We start from the raw sequence: 17582 nt of genomic DNA, 5'->3' as shown, positions 1-17582 counted from the left end.
TCAAAAGTAGTAATCCGTTACGGCGGAAGTTGTCACTGCGATAAATAAACCAATAGGAGCGGGCTTCGTCTGAGACGGAGGCCTGCCGGTCACCGCCCACCAGTGAGGAGAAACCAGAGAGATATAACAGTGTTATAACTCTATGGGAGAAACAAGGAAACACACCAAAATGTCATCACTCAAAATCTTTAAAAACCCGCAAGTCCCGTCTGTTTTTTTTTTTTTTTTTTTACATTTGTCCTTCTACCAGGATAATTTATGGCCAGGAAAAAGACACCTATGATGCTCAGTTCCGCGTCACCAATTCCGCTCTGTCGCAGGTGAATGTATGTATGGATGGATGTGGGATGTAACGTAAACCCAAAGCCAGTGAGTATACAGACTGAGGACCAACTCAATTGGTATGAAAATTGCAAATGCCTGCTAGTAATTGGTGGCCCTTACAGTCTATTGGCCCTATGCATGAATAGTAGCCAAATATTAACATGAGGCAAGTTTTAAAAACAAGCTAGCATTTATTTTTAACTTTCTAAACTATCCCATAGTTATACTTCTGCTGAGTGCACAAGACAGGACACAGGGTTTGCCATATCTTTATTTTTTTAAAGTCATATTTAGTCAGAGTCTTGCAGTATCATTGACAGCATACAGTTAAGAGACAATACAAAAACAAAAACTGCTTAGAAAATACTTACCTAGGCCATTCCTGGTTTGTGTGATAAAAATCAATTTATATGTGGATGACGGCTAAAGTGAAATATAGGCCCTTTCCAATGATTACCAACAAGAAACTCCTTTGTCCAGCTTTGTCCAATAGTCTTTGCAAGCATAGTGTGTGACATCAAAGAGGACAACAGCTATTGAGAGTATTCCTAAATTGACACATGACAAAATCCTTAAAAGTTGGCATTCGGTGAGGGGAAAGTCTTCCTCAAGACCATCTTCCTCCAAACTTGCACATCTACTCGTTGCAGTCATATTTAACAATAACAGCTTAAGACAAAATAAAGAGCAGTTGCAAACTATGTTTTACGAATGCATGTTACAGCTGATTAAACGCAAGTCAGAGATACAACTTTCATGGTGCAACATTGTCCTTTTTAACACACAGAACACTTAATCCAATTATAAGTAGATCAACAAGGTGATGGAGGCTGGACATTCTCTCCACGAGCCAGTAAGTAGTCCCATATGCACACAGAGAGGACAAAAAAATAAAATCCACTGATCAAAGCACTGAAGGGGTAGAGGGGCATTCATTTTCCTCTCAGTCACCAAAGATGCCGTAGTTTAGGACAGGAGTCTCAGATGAAGAGCCTGAAAGGCTCAGGCTCTATCTGGCTCAAGAAACGCAGATGTGAGATGCCATGACGAATGTGAAGGGGGACAAATGGCTACACCTGTAGGCTCCTTAACAAACAAGAGTCCTATTTACAGGGAAGGAGAGGGATAGAGACGATCAGATATAAACAATTCAGGGAAGAAGGCTGGAGTGGAAGTTATTGATCGCTCAAGCTAGGGTGCTCATGATGGTTGGAAAGTAAGGACGGTGGGAAGGACTGGTCAGGTGTGCAGGAAGGAAGGCGGCGTGCATCTATTTCAGGCATTCTCGCTGGTCTCTATTGACTGGAGTTTGACCATGTGGTCTGGCTTCTTCCCATTGGCATGGTGCTCCCACATCTGTAGATAGAGCTTCTCCAGCTCAATGGTGTACTGTTTGGTGTTGAAAAGAGGGCTGCAGATTCGCTGCTTCCAAACACGCGCTCTGACCATCTTCAGGCTGCAGGAGAGAAAGAGGGTGGTCAGAGTGGCAGTTATATAACAGAAAAGACAATTTGCTGCCATCAATAGAAGTCAGAGATAAAATTCTACTTACTATTCCATGTCAGAGCCGAGTTTGACTGCTACATCCTCATACTCCTGGCGACTTGGAGCGATTAGCTCAGGACAGCCCAGACAGGTGAGTTGTGAGGCAGCAACACGGGAGGCCAGGGTCTCACCTTTACAAGGAGTTTTTAAATGAAAGAGCAGCCATGACATGAGATTTCTTCAACAAATATTATAGTTATTTCATTCCAAGAATACATTTGATATTTAAATCCATTTGTGTTCAGTGAATTGGTCCAATTCTGTCCTTAATACTTTACAGCCATCAAGACATTTTTATGCAATGATTATCCAAACTATTTTGTTGCCCTGAGAAATCACCCAGTGTCTGTCCCTCAAAATCCATCTAGTGTCCAAATTCTCACCTGGCATGGTAACCATGGGTGTCCCGGCCCAGAGAACATCCATGCCTGTGGTGTGGCCATTACACAGAGGAGTGTCAAGGCACACATCCGCCAGCTGGCCCCTCCTCACATGCTCCTCCTTGGGAGCCACGGGAGAGAAGATGATGCGGGAGCCAGGGAGACCCATGTTCTGGGCGTACTGCTGGATGTTGGGCTCGCCCACAGCAGGGAAACGAAGAAGCCACAGAACACTGTTGGGCACACGCTTAAGGATCTAAATGGAGAGAGTATTTTAAAACAATGGATTTCAACAAATTGCAGGAACAATACAAGTACCGATTAATTACTAGAAACAAAAATAAAAGCCTAGTTATCAGATGACTACAGAAAATAATTTAACCCATTTTTATATCCAAACTCTCTTCACATAAGACCAGAGTTTAAGGGATGCTCACAACAGTTATGTTCAAACCAAGTCTAGCTGTCCAACTTACATTGGCCCACATCTGCAGCGTTGGGGGGTCAATCTTGTAGAGCTGGTTAAAGTTGCAGTAGACAATGGAATCCTCGGGGAGTCCATACTGGGAGCGAGTTGTCACAACAATTGTGCGTGGCACCTCCTCTCCAGTGGCAGCTTTGTTGTTAATCTAAAATGGACAAGATGGCGCTGTTGAAAAATATACTGGCCTCTCCGCTTTCTCCCTCTGAGTTATAGATAGTGGGAAGTGAAAGGCATTATCTGTTGGAGCCACATAGTGTTAGTGAGCCTATTGGTGAGTATAGGTAGTTTGTAATGCCACTAATTTTAAGGCCAAATCCTTAGTGCCACCAGTTCCCTCACCACCAATTTTTGTGCTTTCCTGTTACTTTCACGAACACACCATACCTGGTCCACAGTCGCAGAGACTACAACCTCTTCTGCTGAAAAGATCTGGAAAAGCACCATGCTAAAATAAATTGCTGCTCTTGCCTTTGTCTCTGCATGTATGGGTGTTTTATACCCATGTTGTTACATATTGCAAGTCAAGATTGTGTGCTCGTATGGACGTGTGCGAACATGCATACCTGTGTGGTGGCCAGGCCATTGCTGACAGTGAAGCCATTGATTGTGACCTGGATTTGGCCTTGGTTGATCATGTTGATGATGGCTTCAGCTGCTGTGTTCATGGGGATCACGGGCATGGACAGAGCCCCATTCGTGTCTCCAGAAGGTTCCTGGTTGTTGTCACACTTCATCTGGACAGAGAGAAGAGAGTCGTTCCAACTTAACTGCTTGGAAATGGTTTCAAGAACATAAAGGGGAAAAAAACGCAATCAACAATAATGAGCTCAAACATTTTTTTGGTGTTTTATAAAATACTGATTTGCAAAGTAGATTAATGTATTGCCTAACTTTGGCTGTATTAGTTTGCCATATAGCAATTACAATGATTTTCTCAGAAAATGTACCTGTGTCTGCTTGAGCAGAGACTGGCCAAGATTTCCCCATTCTTTAGAAAAATAGTTTAATTTGTCAATGCAATTCAAAGAACACAGATACTATGAGCTAGCAGGCAGATGGTGCCAATTTACCTATCATACATACATACATACATACATACAGGGTCACCCACAAAAATTCATCACTGGTTTTTAAATAATCCAAGTTCACATATCCGATCAAAAACAATTCCCACGTTCATCAGGACCAGAGTTTCAGTTAATTGTCTTTCCTCACCTTTACTACCTTCACATCTGGCAGACTGTCCAGGAAGGCCTTCAGATCAATGCCATTAAGCACAATGCGATTGTCAAAGATGTGTCCATTAGACTTGAAATCAATCACTGCCTTTTTCTGTTGGTCACAAAAAGAAAACATGTTCCATGTGTTAAAAAAAACATGCTGATTAATTATAAAGTTTAAGGGCACTGCTAAGATCCTGAGTTAGTTAACCAAAGACTTGTGCCACAAACAGCTAACAAATACAGAACATTTTTAGAAATTTGACTTGATAATGGGCAACACAGACAACTAAGAGGAAAGGATGGACAAACCTTGAGGTGAGGGAACATGTTGGCGTGGTCTCCAATGAAGAAAGTGTGGGGCATGTAGGCCAGTTTCTCAGAATACTGTTCAGCTACTTCGAATGGTGATGTCTCCTTGTCGGTGATGATATAATCCATGAAGGGAGCCCCACTGGTTCCTGGGTAGCCCAGCCACATAGCCTAATAGGGTATAGATCAGAATTAGGGACGCATTATTGATGCCAGGAAACAACTGATTGTTGTATGCTGCTTCAAGTCTAACATTTGCATAGTAGTTTCCGATTCCATGATTTTGACATCAGAACTGGACTTTGCATGTGACTGCTAAGATGTGCACGTCATATCTTTAACCAGGTGACTTCTTTTGCATAGATAGAGCCCTGTGCCTGACAGAAACCACACGCAGAACTGACCTGAATGGGTGCAGGGCGCAGGGCAAACAGCTCGTTACGGGCTCCCTTGGTGTATCCATTCATGTTGACCAGGATGTGGACTCCATCCTGGTGGATACGGTCAGCTGCCTTGCCATTGCAGGGGCTCTGACAGACGAGAGGCAGCGTGAGTGTTGAATTGAGATTAATTAATTCACATAAAATAAAGACTGATTCAAGACACAACCCCAGGTCATAACAGTTACCTGTGAGAGGTCTGTGAAGTGATGAGCCTCTGCTACCACTTTCACACGGAAGTTGGTGCTATCGTCAGGGCTGAGGGCGTAGCAGAACACCTTGAGAGAAAAACACATTGACTGTTAAGTTGACACAAATAAATACACATTACCAAACATTTCAAATCAATACTCATATACACTTGCTGAGTCAAGTTTGTATTTCCTAGGGTGAAGAATTTAAAATGAAGGTCTCACCTCAAATTTCTCAGAGTTGTGCATGCCAGGAATGGACTGCATCAGGTGGGAGGTAGGGTGGTTGCCGAAGTCAGAGCTGACATAGCCAATACGCAGACGACCACTACTGGCCTTCAGATCCTTAGGATGCTCATAAGCAGGTTTGTGCAGGGCATTGATCTGTGGAACAAGCAGGGGTATAAGACTACAACTACAACAGGACGACCAATTCTAGCAAGACTAAGTATACTGTAGGTATACTGACTGTAGTAACGGTTAAGTTAGGCTAAACTACTGCTATTAATCTATCTCAAATTAAAGTTAATTCTTGTCCAACCTTTTACCACACCCTCATCCCTGCAAGCACCCCCTTCACCACCAGCTTACACCACATTTTCTTTCAAATAAAATATACCCCCCCCCCCCCCCCCCACTACACAGAACCAGTACCATGTCAGGATTGCACTTTATCATCCCTTACCTAGCCCTTGTCCCTGCAGGCAGCCATAGCCATCACCAGCCACTTTCCAACCCATAAAAAGTAGGATAAAAGTTTACTTGCTTTGATCAGTGCGTGTACCTTGTCCAGACAAAGGTTGCCATGGCGCTCGGCAATGGCCTTGCGGAAGCCGTGGGACAGCGGATACAGCATGCTATGGTGAGGGTGCACCGATGGCAGACGGTTCTTATCCAGCTGGTCGGCCACAATGCTCACAAGTTTCTTCATCCGCTCATCATAGTCTGTCCAGTCACACACAATCTGAAAGGGTGACGGGAACAAGGTAGATAAGACAGAGGGAAGTTCAAAAGGCTTGACATTTCATCTGTCAACACGAACAGAGAATAGGTTTTGTTTCAAGTACACACAGCAACATTGATGTACATTAGACTTTAAGTAATGAAGTTTCAGGTACCTGTAGGCAGTGTGCCAAGTTGCAGTAGGCATCAGGGAAGTCCGGCTTGAGTTTCAAGGCTGTGCGGTAAGACGCAATGGCCTCTGGGATGTTGCCAGAGTCCTGAAAGGATGAAAAAAATAAATTGATAATTGATGATAGACAATGGAATGTTTACAGCTGTCTCTATACATATAAAACTGCAGGAAATTGCCAAATACCACCAATAATTAAAATAATTAGCAGACAATTACTTTTGCGCAAAAGAAAGATTATTGAGCAAACATTAAGTACTAGTTTCATCCATGATCCTCCCCACCTTGTGAATAGAGGCCAGATTGCTGTGAGCGTCAGCAAAGGCAGGGTTGATCTGGATGGCACGGGTGTAGCATTGCAGGGCTCCTTGTACATCTTGCATTTCCTTCAGTGTGTTGCCCATGTTTGAGTAGGCATCAGCAAATGTGGGACTGATTCTAAAATCAGAGGGGAAGAAACCGCTTAACACCTGTATAACAACATTAATCCATCCTAATTTGTTGTTAAGTGTCCTTCAATAACATCAATACAAATTCAGCATAGTGTATGACTTTAAGACTAACAAGTTGATGGCCATTTCTTCCATGAATACATGTGAAGCCAGATAGATCTCGACCCCAATTATCTCTTAACAAAACAAGTGATGGAATTTCTCAGAGGAACGGTGTAGCATCACACCAATAGAGTTCTGAACATTTGTATAATCTATGATATGGTGCACTGAAGCTGTTGTGTCAGCTTGTGGTTGCGTAACACCCTATTAAAACAATTTATCTTGGCGGTTACCTGTAGTTAGCGTAAGTTACTAACCTGATAGCCTCCTTGTAATGCATGAGGGCCTCCTGGAGTTTTCCCTGCTGCTGCAGGACACTGGCTAGGTTAGAGTGAGCTGCTGCAAACTCTGGGAAAACCTGATGAAAAACAAACAGAGCCCAGCACTTTACTTAACAAGTGCAAGATTGTGCCATGTTCATATGTAAAGCAACCATGATTGTCAAGTTAAATAGATGTAATTATAGATGACTGGAAAATAGTGAGGGTACAATCAGTAAACTCTCTGCTCACCTCCAGGGCTTTCCTATAGAGCTGAACTGCTTCCTCAATGTTGCCCTGCTCACGCTTGATATTGGCCAAATTGTTGAGGGAGTCGGCATGGGTTGGGCATAGCCGCAAGGCTGTGTTGTAACACTCTTCTGCTTCAGATACCTGGGGACGAATATAAACCTTGAAAGGTTAAATAAAATAAACGCACAAGTAGATTGACTGGGACAAATACATACACACAACAAAGGGCAGACTCAATAGGACACCATTTGAGATTGTTAAGAGCAGATAGTCTGGACTCTGACTCAAGAAGCAGTCATTGCTAGTGTCATTTGCAAACATTATGCATATACAGAAATACTACACAAAACTTTTATATGTATGTAAAAGATGCTTGTTCAACTGCAATGCCATGTGAGCTGGGAATGTTCACAGCGCAGACAGACAGTTAAGTACAAAGCTGTCTTTAAAGGGGACACACACCAACAACCAAACAAAAAACAAAAACTATGTATCGTCTTACATTGCCCTTCTCCTTCAGAGCGTTTGCCAGGTTGCAGTAGGCATCAGGGAAGTGGGGCTGCAATTCAATAGCACGACGGTAGGTGTCAATAGCCAGGTCGATGAGGCCCTGCTCGTAGTAGACACAGGCCAGGTTGCCGTGGACAACAGCATGGTTGGGGCTAAGGCTCAGCGCTCGCAGGTAGCCAGCCACAGCTCTGGAAACGAAAGATACAATTGAGGCTCAATGACCAAGCTTTTGCTCTTATTGTAAGTCACAGCTCTCATCTACAGACAGTTTGCTCATCTCCTTACAAGCAGTTAAGGCTAATTACATTTTAAATGCAAAATTTCAAAAGTGAAGGCAACCCATAGGCCAGCATAGTGAGACAACCAGCATTTAAGTAACATTTAAGACCATCAAATAAAGGCATTTTACTAAAAAGTCCATCACTGCAAGTTTTGAGAAAAAGTTTGCAAAGCCATTAAGATTACCTTTCGTCCTGACTGCTGTCTATACCAGACATCTTTGTACAACTATAACCTCCACTGTCAGCAACTCAGTTCACTTGTGACAGTAGACAGGCCACTGTCATAATTACTGTGCAATGTGCCTGCTTTAGTAGTGCAGTTAGTTATGTAAAGGTGAATAACTTCATGTCTGGTGGAGCTTTTACAAATTACAAAGACTAAGTCAGTGAAAATGATTCAACCATTTCATTGGTTGTGTGGCAGCCCTCGTCAGCCTGAGCATGACGGCAGCTCTGTAGGCGTAGTGAGGTTGCCCTACCTAAACAATGGCATGGGAAACACTTACAAAGCTAACAATATGAACAGAAAGACAATGAAATCAAGTCTTACAGCACTGATGACTCATTTGAAATCCTATACAGGGTGTGTTAGGGTGGTGTTTTTTGCCTTCTATTTCATGAGGTACACTAACCTGTCAAAGATGCGGGCTTCCTTCAAAACATTGCCCAAATTGATGTAAGCGTCAAGGAAATTTGGGTCCAGCGTCACTGCCTACAAATTTGGAGAAACATTATATTAAAACATGGGACAAAACAAGACTATTTGTACCAACATGGAAAGTAATAAGCCTTAAAACTCACAAAATATTGCAACTGACCTTCTCAAAATGGTGTATGGCCAGCCAAATCTCTCCCTGGGCATTGAACACACAGCCCAGGTTGCTCCAAGCCACTGCGAAGTTGGGCTGAGTCTCAATGGCTTTCAGGTAACAAGCCTTGTGTGGGTTAACAATGAAAAACCACAGGAAAGGAGGAGAGGAAGAGGTAGAGTGGGAAAGGTATAGTATGTAGAAGGGAGGACAAGGGATTGTAAAATAAAATAACAAATAGAAGATTGAGAATAGAAAGGAAGAAAAGAAACAAAAAGGAAGAAAAGAAAACAAAAAGGGCAGAGGAAACAGAATTAGTGACCATTCTCCATGATGGCAAAAAGTGAGTCTGCAGCATGGGCTCGCGTGCGCTCAAGTCTGCCGCGCTAAGCTGCCTTGCTTTTTCCTACGCTGCGCAGATCCAACCAACACCCACACGCAGGCCCTCATCCCACAGTTATGATCCCATTCTTACAAAACACAATGGTGCCCATGCCAGATGAACGGCACTCTGATTAGTAATAACCCAGAATAGTAATAATCATCAGATCTAAAAATTACACAACACTCATTATCATATATCATTATCATGATATCTGCATATTCTATGTGGGCATGATATCTCACAACCTTGGATGATCGACACTGCGTGCAGGTGAAGGTCCCTGTAATGCATGCGCACAAATCCGCGCAGGTGTGTGACTATCACCACCACAACGCACCGCATACTGCTGCTCGCATGACCCTGCTGCTAGCAAAGGTCATTATTCGCCTGCTGCGCTCGCTGACTGGCCAGGTGAGACAGCTGCAGACCCGTAACCCCCGGCAGCACTCCTGCTACACCAGACTGGCACATGCTCAGTACCCACATAGTATCTCAGGACAAAGAGGGATTGTGGGGGATTGAATGATCACAGCAACCAGTGGCTAGACTGTGAAATGCATAACATTTGGGAAGTAAACAGCCAATTGTGAAATATCTGTCATAAACACAGAGCATAAAGGATTTTTTTGGACAATCTAAAGTGCATTATGAGAGCCAATTGTAGGGGCTTTTGGGTGCGAGGCTGGCAGAGGGTGGGGGGAGGTCCGCAACCAACAGGCCGAGGGGGGTAAGGGGGCAGGGGTTGCTTGCTTGCGCTTGCCGCCTTTTTGGTTGCATGGAAGGCATCGCTGCGCAGCCCCTGCGCTACTGCAGACTCACAGCGCATTATCTGCATCATCAGATCGCTGCAACTCCAAATAAAGAAGGAAAAATAAAACAAAATAGGAAAAACAACCAACATGTAAGAGTTAGAGGGTTCTTACTTGTTTTTCACGATTATTGCTTCCAATCCAAGTTTCTTTTTATTTACTACATAATTGGGCAATTAGTATAACATATCTTAAGGAATGCTTACTGTACTTTCTCTTTTCTTTCTTTGTTATTTTTTTCTTGTTTGCTCTTCAAAGGAAGCCACAAGACAGAGGAGCTCAAGCATGGAGTGAGTCGGTTTTTCTTTTGTTGGCAGTTACAAACCCGTTACCATATTTTTGGACTTTGTCAGAGTGGCGGCCGCAGCTGGCTGGAAGAAGAGGAGAGGACTGATGCTGCCCTAGTGTTCCTTTCCGCCAGGCACCTACGCAGGAATAGTGTCACCCACCTGAAACCTTCTAAATAACAATATCAGTTCCGGAAAAACCAAAAGAGACAAAATCAGAAAACAAGGTCGTTAGTATAAGTTTGCAAACAATACATTATTTTTTCATATGGAAATAAAACAGCTTCTTCCAAATCACAACAAAACTTAAAAGAAATTGTTCTTAGTTTTCATTCATGCAATGAATGTTTCTTTACACAAAAAAAACAAAAAGACTTAAAGGGTAGCTGGGAGGGAAGAAAGGCTTTGATGCGTTATATTTATCAGCGCAATAGATTGAGGCTTGAAATTGTCCATTAATCCAGTTTTCAAACTACAGAAAAGGAGGGAGGTTACTGGCTTGATCTTCCCCAAATGAACTGATCCCATTTCTTTGGGAATATCATTGCATATTTGAAGGAAAAGTAATAATCATTACTTTTCTTTTATTCTTTTTCCTTTGCAGAAAAGATTTGTAATACTTTGATTTTCTTTATCCTGTCCTGCTTTCTTGAATCCTGGCCAATGGGTAGGGAGAAAAGTCTGTGGTTTAATTACTTGTATCTAGAAGCCTCCACAGCTCTGAAATAAAGAGGTCATCGCTGTTGCTGCGCGTGCTTCTGTCTCTCTAACCCAGCATCTGACGCGGGCGGTGGAGTACAGGTAGTGAGCTGTCTGCCTGGCGCAGCTCGGGCCACTCCACAGGCTCTTACAAACGAACCCTCCTAAACCCACACTATAAAACCGAGTATTCAATAGCAGGGGATGTCAGATTAGATAACCAGTTAGGTGCAGCTGTCATTACCAGCCACAATCAGAGGAGCATTAATGGGGTGTGTATGAAGAGAGCACTGTGGGGCCTGCTGGAGCCTGGACTGGGCATAGCTGATGGGTCAGGAAGACAGCTCTGTGCGCGCTCACTCCACCGGTCCTCAGCAAGCGCGCGGGGGGTGGAGCGACAGAGCAGGGGGAGCTGGTGACTCCCTGGTGCTCCTCCCCACTCCTTAACCCCCCTCTAGCACCAAATAAGATGGCCTGTAACCAGAGAGACAACATCTCCACATCTCCAGTTTTGACCCAACCCAGGAATAGAGTCCCTGTAACTAATACAGCGAAATAGTTTGAAGTGACAAAAGGGGGCTTAACAAGTGAGGGAAAACACACAGGCAACAGCTGTGCTGAAAGCTAATGAGCTTGAAAATGTGGCATTAGCCTCTTGATAAACAATACTGGAGTACAGTGGTTTGGTTAGAGACCATCTTATCTTTTGCATTGCAAAGATAAACTAGCTTCTCATCAGTTCATTTATTCTTCAAAGACCGAGCCAGCATTTTCCCTCCAAAATCAATCATTCATCAGAATGCATGAGTTGAGGTTCACAAATTACATCAATATAGATCAACACTGTAAATTTAAAAAATTCTAGCCTTTCTTCCTGAAAGGGGGGTGGGGGCGGGAGACCTCTGGTAACAGGTCAGGGTAAAGCAAAGGACTTTGGGACTAAGAGAGTGGTAAAGGGTGGAGACAAAAGGGATGTGTCTATTTTAACTATCCTAAAAAACAAAATGTATCAAGCCATCTGAAAAGTTATCAACAGAAACAGGAAGGTTTCAGTCTAAGATGAATATATTAACAAAAAAGTAATAAACAAAAGGAACAGTTGACTCATAGGGGAAGTGGCGACTCATTCCAGTCCAATGCTTCCCAAGGTTTTTGGAAACTTAGGGGTGTGAAACTCACTGCGTCCCTGAGAAATTAGAGAAAGCTACGGTTCCCTGTCCTTCACTTGGTCAGGGGGGCTGCAGCTAAACCTGAGTGGGTGGAGGTATGGGGCCATGGAAGTACAGGGAAAGGGCTTGATGTGGGAGAAGCTTATAATTATGTCAAAAGGGTGGAAGGAATAAAAAAAAAATCTATGGCCTTAGTGTTCAAATGGGATGCTAAAAATCACCATTTCTGGACAAATAAAAGAAAGAAAAAAAAATGAATAAAATAAAACATCTTTGCAACGGGCAACCCACTGGGACATACCTTGGCCTCCTCCAAACGCCCGAGGGCTTTGAGCAAGTTGCCCAAGTCACTACGCACACAATAAAGATCCTGGTGAAAAAAATACAACAAAAAAATGGTTCATTACATTGCTACATAAAACCACAGATCAACATGTTGACCCTTCAATCTAGTCTGCTGTCATCGTGACAAATAGGTCAATTCAAGGATTTTCTTCCTCAGTGAGGTCTGCCTATGACACATAGGTTACTTACAGGGTTATACTGTAATGCAGACACGTAAGCCTGCACAGCTCCCTCCATGTCCCCCGCTGCCACCAGAGCTGCTGCCAAGTTGATGTATCCATCAATAAAATCTGGCTTCAGTCTCAAGGCGTGTCGATAGTGCTCTATGGCCTCCTGCAGTTGCCCACGCTCCTTGTACACATTCCCCAGGTTTGAGTAGGCCTCAGCCAGCATTGGGTTCTGTTTGATGGCCAAGGTACTGAAGTGAGCAGACCTGCGGGCCAGAAAGGATATGGGACGGTCACAAACCTGATGGAGTGGCTAGCAGTGCTGACTAGGTAGAAAAGAGAGGCAGCAACAAGGTGCAAGGTAAAAAAAAAAAGGAGAGACTTGTCTGTGTTTAATAAAACGTTATGGTTTTTAAAGTGCATTCATAGGCATGTTTGCCTATGTGTTAGCCTATATGCTTATGTGCTAACTTCTAAACCTAGTGAAGTCCACCGTTTCTCAGCGTCTATTGTGCAAGCTGATCCACTCACATGCACAGAAATCACTAGAAAAAAAGTAAAGGAGATCAAACCCGTAACCTTCACCATGACACCTGTTAAGAAAGAGCGTGGCCACCACCGAAACTGTGAAAAGAGATTTTTTAAGGAGGGAAAGAAAAGAGTGAGAACTCATTTGACTGAGTGACAGAAACTCCAGAGGACAGCTCAGCTGCTGCATTCGACTCCCCACACCAGCTGCGTGCAGTGAAAGTCACAGTGGGCCCAGTGTTCTCTGCACCTCCACTCCACATGGTGAGTGTGCTTTGAGCCAGTCCCCCCCCTCCACCTCACCTGTCGAGTCTACGGCACTGGAAGTGGATGGAAGACAGGAGCAGCAGTACGCCTGTGTTGTCAGGCTCCTGCCTCCACAGCTGCATGCAATGGCGCTCTGCTGCCTCAAAGTCTCCTGACTGATACTCCCGGTGCGCCAGCTCAGCCAACCCTTGGAAGGAAAGCATACGTTTTGTCGGTTCTGGAGCACCAACACAGCCCAAGGAGGGGGGGAAACAACATGTTAGAGGTGATGGAAGAAAATGAGGCAGACAAATGAAATAAAAAAAAAAGAAAAAAAGAAAAATGAATGAGAAGCTAATGCTTTCCAGGAGAATAAATGGCTAACCATTTTAAACTCAACAGATAACAGTGTAGAGGCAATAACCAAAATAAAAGCACTAAGATTAACTGTCTCAATCAGACAACTGCCAGAACATCTTTAATGCAACATGGCATACAACTGTCTGAAATCATATTCAAGTCATACAAAGTCCAACCTTGCATGAGAAACTGTGTCATTTGTTGTTGTGTTTGTTGAGTGTCATTTGTTGTTTTATTTGTTATGTCTCAAACATTTGCTTGGGTTGAGGTCTGGTGCCTTTTGAGGCCCTTAACATTTTTATTGTTTGATCAATACTTATTTTTACCCCTAATCAACTGACATTTTAAAACCTGAATTTTTTCCCATTTATTCACAGTCCAATTATCTAAATAAATGTGACATTAAACAGATTTGGGGTTGTGCTTATTGTGTAGTCTGTCTCATGAAGTGAGAGGCTACTGTAGAAGGGGCATTTTACACAAAGGTAGCCCAGGGTTTCCCCCAAAAAAGCAGTAGTTTGTGCCAAGTTACTTGGAAGGCAAGCAGCAGGGCAAATAATGTTCACAACCAAGGAGCTTTGCCAAGTCAAGCAAGGCAATGTAAATAGTGTGATGTGCAATTTCATACTTGATAAACCAGTAGAGGCATTTTAAGCCACCAATGATGGCCACATGCTCCATGCAATTGGACCCATCACTGATTTAGATGCTTCTACTGATTTATCAAAACTTGAAATTGCATATCACCGCTCCAGCATATGGTACTGAAGAAATAAGCCTGGCATTTGCTGTTATAATGCAAACAATGATGGATTATGAAACATGATCCAGACAAAATGGTTGCTCAACTGTTCATGCTTAACTGATTTGAGCAATGGATGGCAAGGGTGTGCTAATGAGAAAAGAAAAAACAGGGGCAGGGCTTGTGCCAGGGCTTGTGCCAATACCAATGTGGAAGGATCATGCAACATTTACTAGCCTTTTGGTAGTTTAAGGTTGCATAACGTATTGTCAAACATGCATACTTAATTATACATACACACTTTACTGGTGCACACGAGTGGAACAACACTGACTTTAAAAACTCCACCTGTTAACTGTTAAGAATTGCTGAACAAAATATTTAGCGTAATTCATGCATTGACTTTGCCACTACTGTTAGAAAATCACCATGCTATTTCCTTGTATTTGGACATAGAGCGCACCAGCCTTGAGTTGGCTGATGCTTGTTTGACTTCTACCCTACTGCCTGGTGTACAAGTACAGGCTGTATTTTCCCTATGCAGGGCTCTTGGGGCTCTGTGTGGCCTCAACAGTGCATACCATAACTGCCCTAAATAGTGCACATTGAAAAAAGCATTACACACAAACAAACACACTGAGGCCAGGCTCTTTGAAAATCAATTGCACTGCTCACTACTGTCACCATTATGTATTTTGATGCAGTACAAGTGGATAACAGGTGAACCCGTTATAAAAGTTGAAGTTGTATTGAAAAAATGTGCTGCTTGGTGAATTGGATCTATGCCAAATTTAAAAGTGGACTCTTAATGACTGATCTTAAGCCATGTTCCACTGGGTATTGATAACATGCCGGTGTCTACTCCTGGCAAATTAGGCTACAGCTTGTGATTTTAAAAAAAAATCTTAAGAGTTTTCAAATCACTCATGTCGACCGCAGTTATTGCAAAGTGACCTGGCTACTAGCCCCTGACATGTGCCATTGAAAGGTTCAAATTTTATTGAGTTAAGCACTGCTTGGTGGATCAGATGTATGCCAAATTTGCATGTAGACTAACAATTCGTAAAAGGTAGTCAGTTGGGAATCATCACATCGGTTGGGAACAGTGCATACAGCCGCTAAGTAATTGCAGTAAAGTTTGCCACCATGTGTGGCAGTATTGAGCACTGTATTGTTTGTGAGCATGCAAAAAACTATGTTGAAGTCAAAGCGGCCATATTGACTACTTGCCAATGATTTTTTGGACACAGGTGGGTTTCAAGAGGGATTTATTTGAATTTATTATTTGGAATTTAATTGAACAACTTATTTGTATGGAAGGACATTGCATTCACCTGGAAATAAATTTAGCCTGTTTTTTTGTTTTTTTAATTTCGAATCCATTACATTCTCTCTCATTCTGAGAAAATATCTCATAATTCAGATAATTATATCATAATTCAGACATAATTATCTCAAATCTGAGATGAAGATATCGATACATTTGGGCAGAGGTGATGATGTATGCTTGTAGAGATGCTTTTCACGTGCACACTCGTGGATTATGAGTGTCTGAAAGGAATTTAAAAACATGTATGATTTTAGTTCAACTGTGTGACAATTGCCTCAATGTCTTGAATCACCACGTAGCCAGCTTGAACACATTTCAGATGCATAACACTATATCCGTGATGTATGCCATATTGGCTCAACTGATCCTGGAGAAATAAGGCAATGTCAAGCAGATCAGTTGGCTTTTCTCCTGTAAGGTGCCTGCGCGAAGGCGACACACTAATGACAATGCCATCTATATTACTCAAAGACACTAGTATCTCTGTCTCAAACCAAGATGGAAATAAAACCGGCTTAAATTAAATAGCTGTGTCATGTTGGCCTTCCGTGAAATGTACAGTACTTCTACAAGCACACATCACCATCTCCACCCGAATTTACCGAGACCATTGTCTCATAATTATGAGATCTTTTCTTTTTTATGTTATGAGGGAAAGAGGTAATGAATTCGGAAAAAGCTGTTTTTCTTTTCAAAGTTAAAGCAAGACGTTTTCGTCTATTTGCTAATTCTTCGCCTTTATTTAAAAGTAGACAGGTAAAGGTTTACGTATGTGTTGTCGGGTGTGTAAAAAAATAGCTTTGATTGTTCTGGGGTCAGATTGATTTTACGTATGGGATAAACGTCAATGAGCAGTACAGGACTGTGCACGAGTCAAAAGAAACTACAAAACCTGCGCAGTCCTGTGACATGGCTAACGGCATGTAGCCGTATGTTGTCAAGACTTCCTCAAAGATCGCGTCAGACTAATGATGCAAGAATTGCAACATCTCGAGCCCGTTCGGTGTACCCTGAGCGCTACAACAGCAATGTCAAACTTGGGCACAACCCACACACATGCGTGTGCATGCATCGTAGCCTTTCAAATAGCAAGTAGCAAGTCAAGTGCCCCCCATGGTGCCCATACCCAGCTAGTTACCGTTAGCTACTTGGCCAGCTAACATTCCTAAGATAAGTAGTCCGTAACCAAACTAAAATCTATGAACTATCGTGTTACCATCATGATCAATTATGTGCTGTGCATACAAGCTTGACAACGTTAGCCAGCTAATGCTAGCTATTTGCTAGCTAATAAAGGCAGCCTACCTGTGCTGTCAGCCACGTTTCCCACTGAGCTCGCCATCTCCTCGGTCTTCGTGTCTTGCACGGTGGTCGTCAGTGTGTAGTCTGATAAATTACAATTTCAGAGAAAATGTACGCCGGGCAATCGCCGTTTTCGGTCGCGGCTAACGTTAGCCAGCTAACACGTTAGCTATCAGGCAAGCTAGCTAACCTTGGTAATGCGTACCTCGAGCTATCAGCCACCAGACGGTACAGTGCGTAGTGAAGAATGTCACACTGTCTTAGAGTGGTCGATATATAACCACTTTAACTATTAATCAACTTTCCTCGTTACAAAATCTATCATTTCATTGGCATCTAACGCGTTGACGGAAAGCTCAAGCTGATTTCCCTCTTCACAACAAAGCGGCTGTAGAACATAAAATGGCGGAGTGTTTAGGACTCATTTTTGCCAGAAACTAGATCCACGCATCGCCATTACAGAGATAATATTATTTTAGTTGAGTGCTTATAATTGTCATCTTTATCACATAATAATCA

General features: G+C 42.8%; 1 protein-coding gene across 3 annotated transcripts; it reads right to left on the bottom strand.

Annotated features, from left to right (window-relative positions):
* Positions 1 to 577: 577 nt before the first annotated feature.
* LOC139929950 (UDP-N-acetylglucosamine--peptide N-acetylglucosaminyltransferase 110 kDa subunit) lies at positions 578 to 17430 on the bottom strand. 3 transcript variants are annotated; one of them, XM_078289070.1, is made up of 22 exons: positions 17067 to 17430; positions 13387 to 13567; positions 12578 to 12821; positions 12345 to 12413; positions 8704 to 8820; positions 8518 to 8597; positions 7597 to 7792; positions 7095 to 7235; positions 6840 to 6940; positions 6313 to 6466; positions 6015 to 6116; positions 5663 to 5860; positions 5122 to 5280; positions 4894 to 4983; positions 4670 to 4795; positions 4266 to 4436; positions 3949 to 4065; positions 3297 to 3467; positions 2726 to 2878; positions 2253 to 2505; positions 1877 to 2000; positions 578 to 1780 (listed from the first exon to the last, which is right to left on the bottom strand). In XM_078289070.1, the coding sequence occupies exons 1-22, from the start codon at positions 17101 to 17103 to the stop codon at positions 1600 to 1602; spliced, it is 3165 nt and encodes a 1054-aa protein (XP_078145196.1). In that variant the 5' UTR covers positions 17104 to 17430; the 3' UTR covers positions 578 to 1599. The 3 variants fall into 3 exon arrangements, with proteins under 3 accessions (XP_078145196.1, XP_071779127.1, XP_071779129.1); XM_071923026.2 differs by having other exon boundaries at positions 5681 to 5860; XM_071923028.2 differs by having other exon boundaries at positions 5681 to 5860; positions 13387 to 13537.
* Positions 17431 to 17582: the final 152 nt, after the last annotated feature.

The sequence above is a fragment of the Centroberyx gerrardi genome, chromosome 16 (assembly GCF_048128805.1).
Source record: "Centroberyx gerrardi isolate f3 chromosome 16, fCenGer3.hap1.cur.20231027, whole genome shotgun sequence".
In the NCBI taxonomy this organism is placed as follows: domain Eukaryota; kingdom Metazoa; phylum Chordata; class Actinopteri; order Beryciformes; family Berycidae; genus Centroberyx; species Centroberyx gerrardi.
Note: the sequence above shows the minus strand (reverse complement) of the source record. Positions and strands in the feature narration are given on the sequence as shown.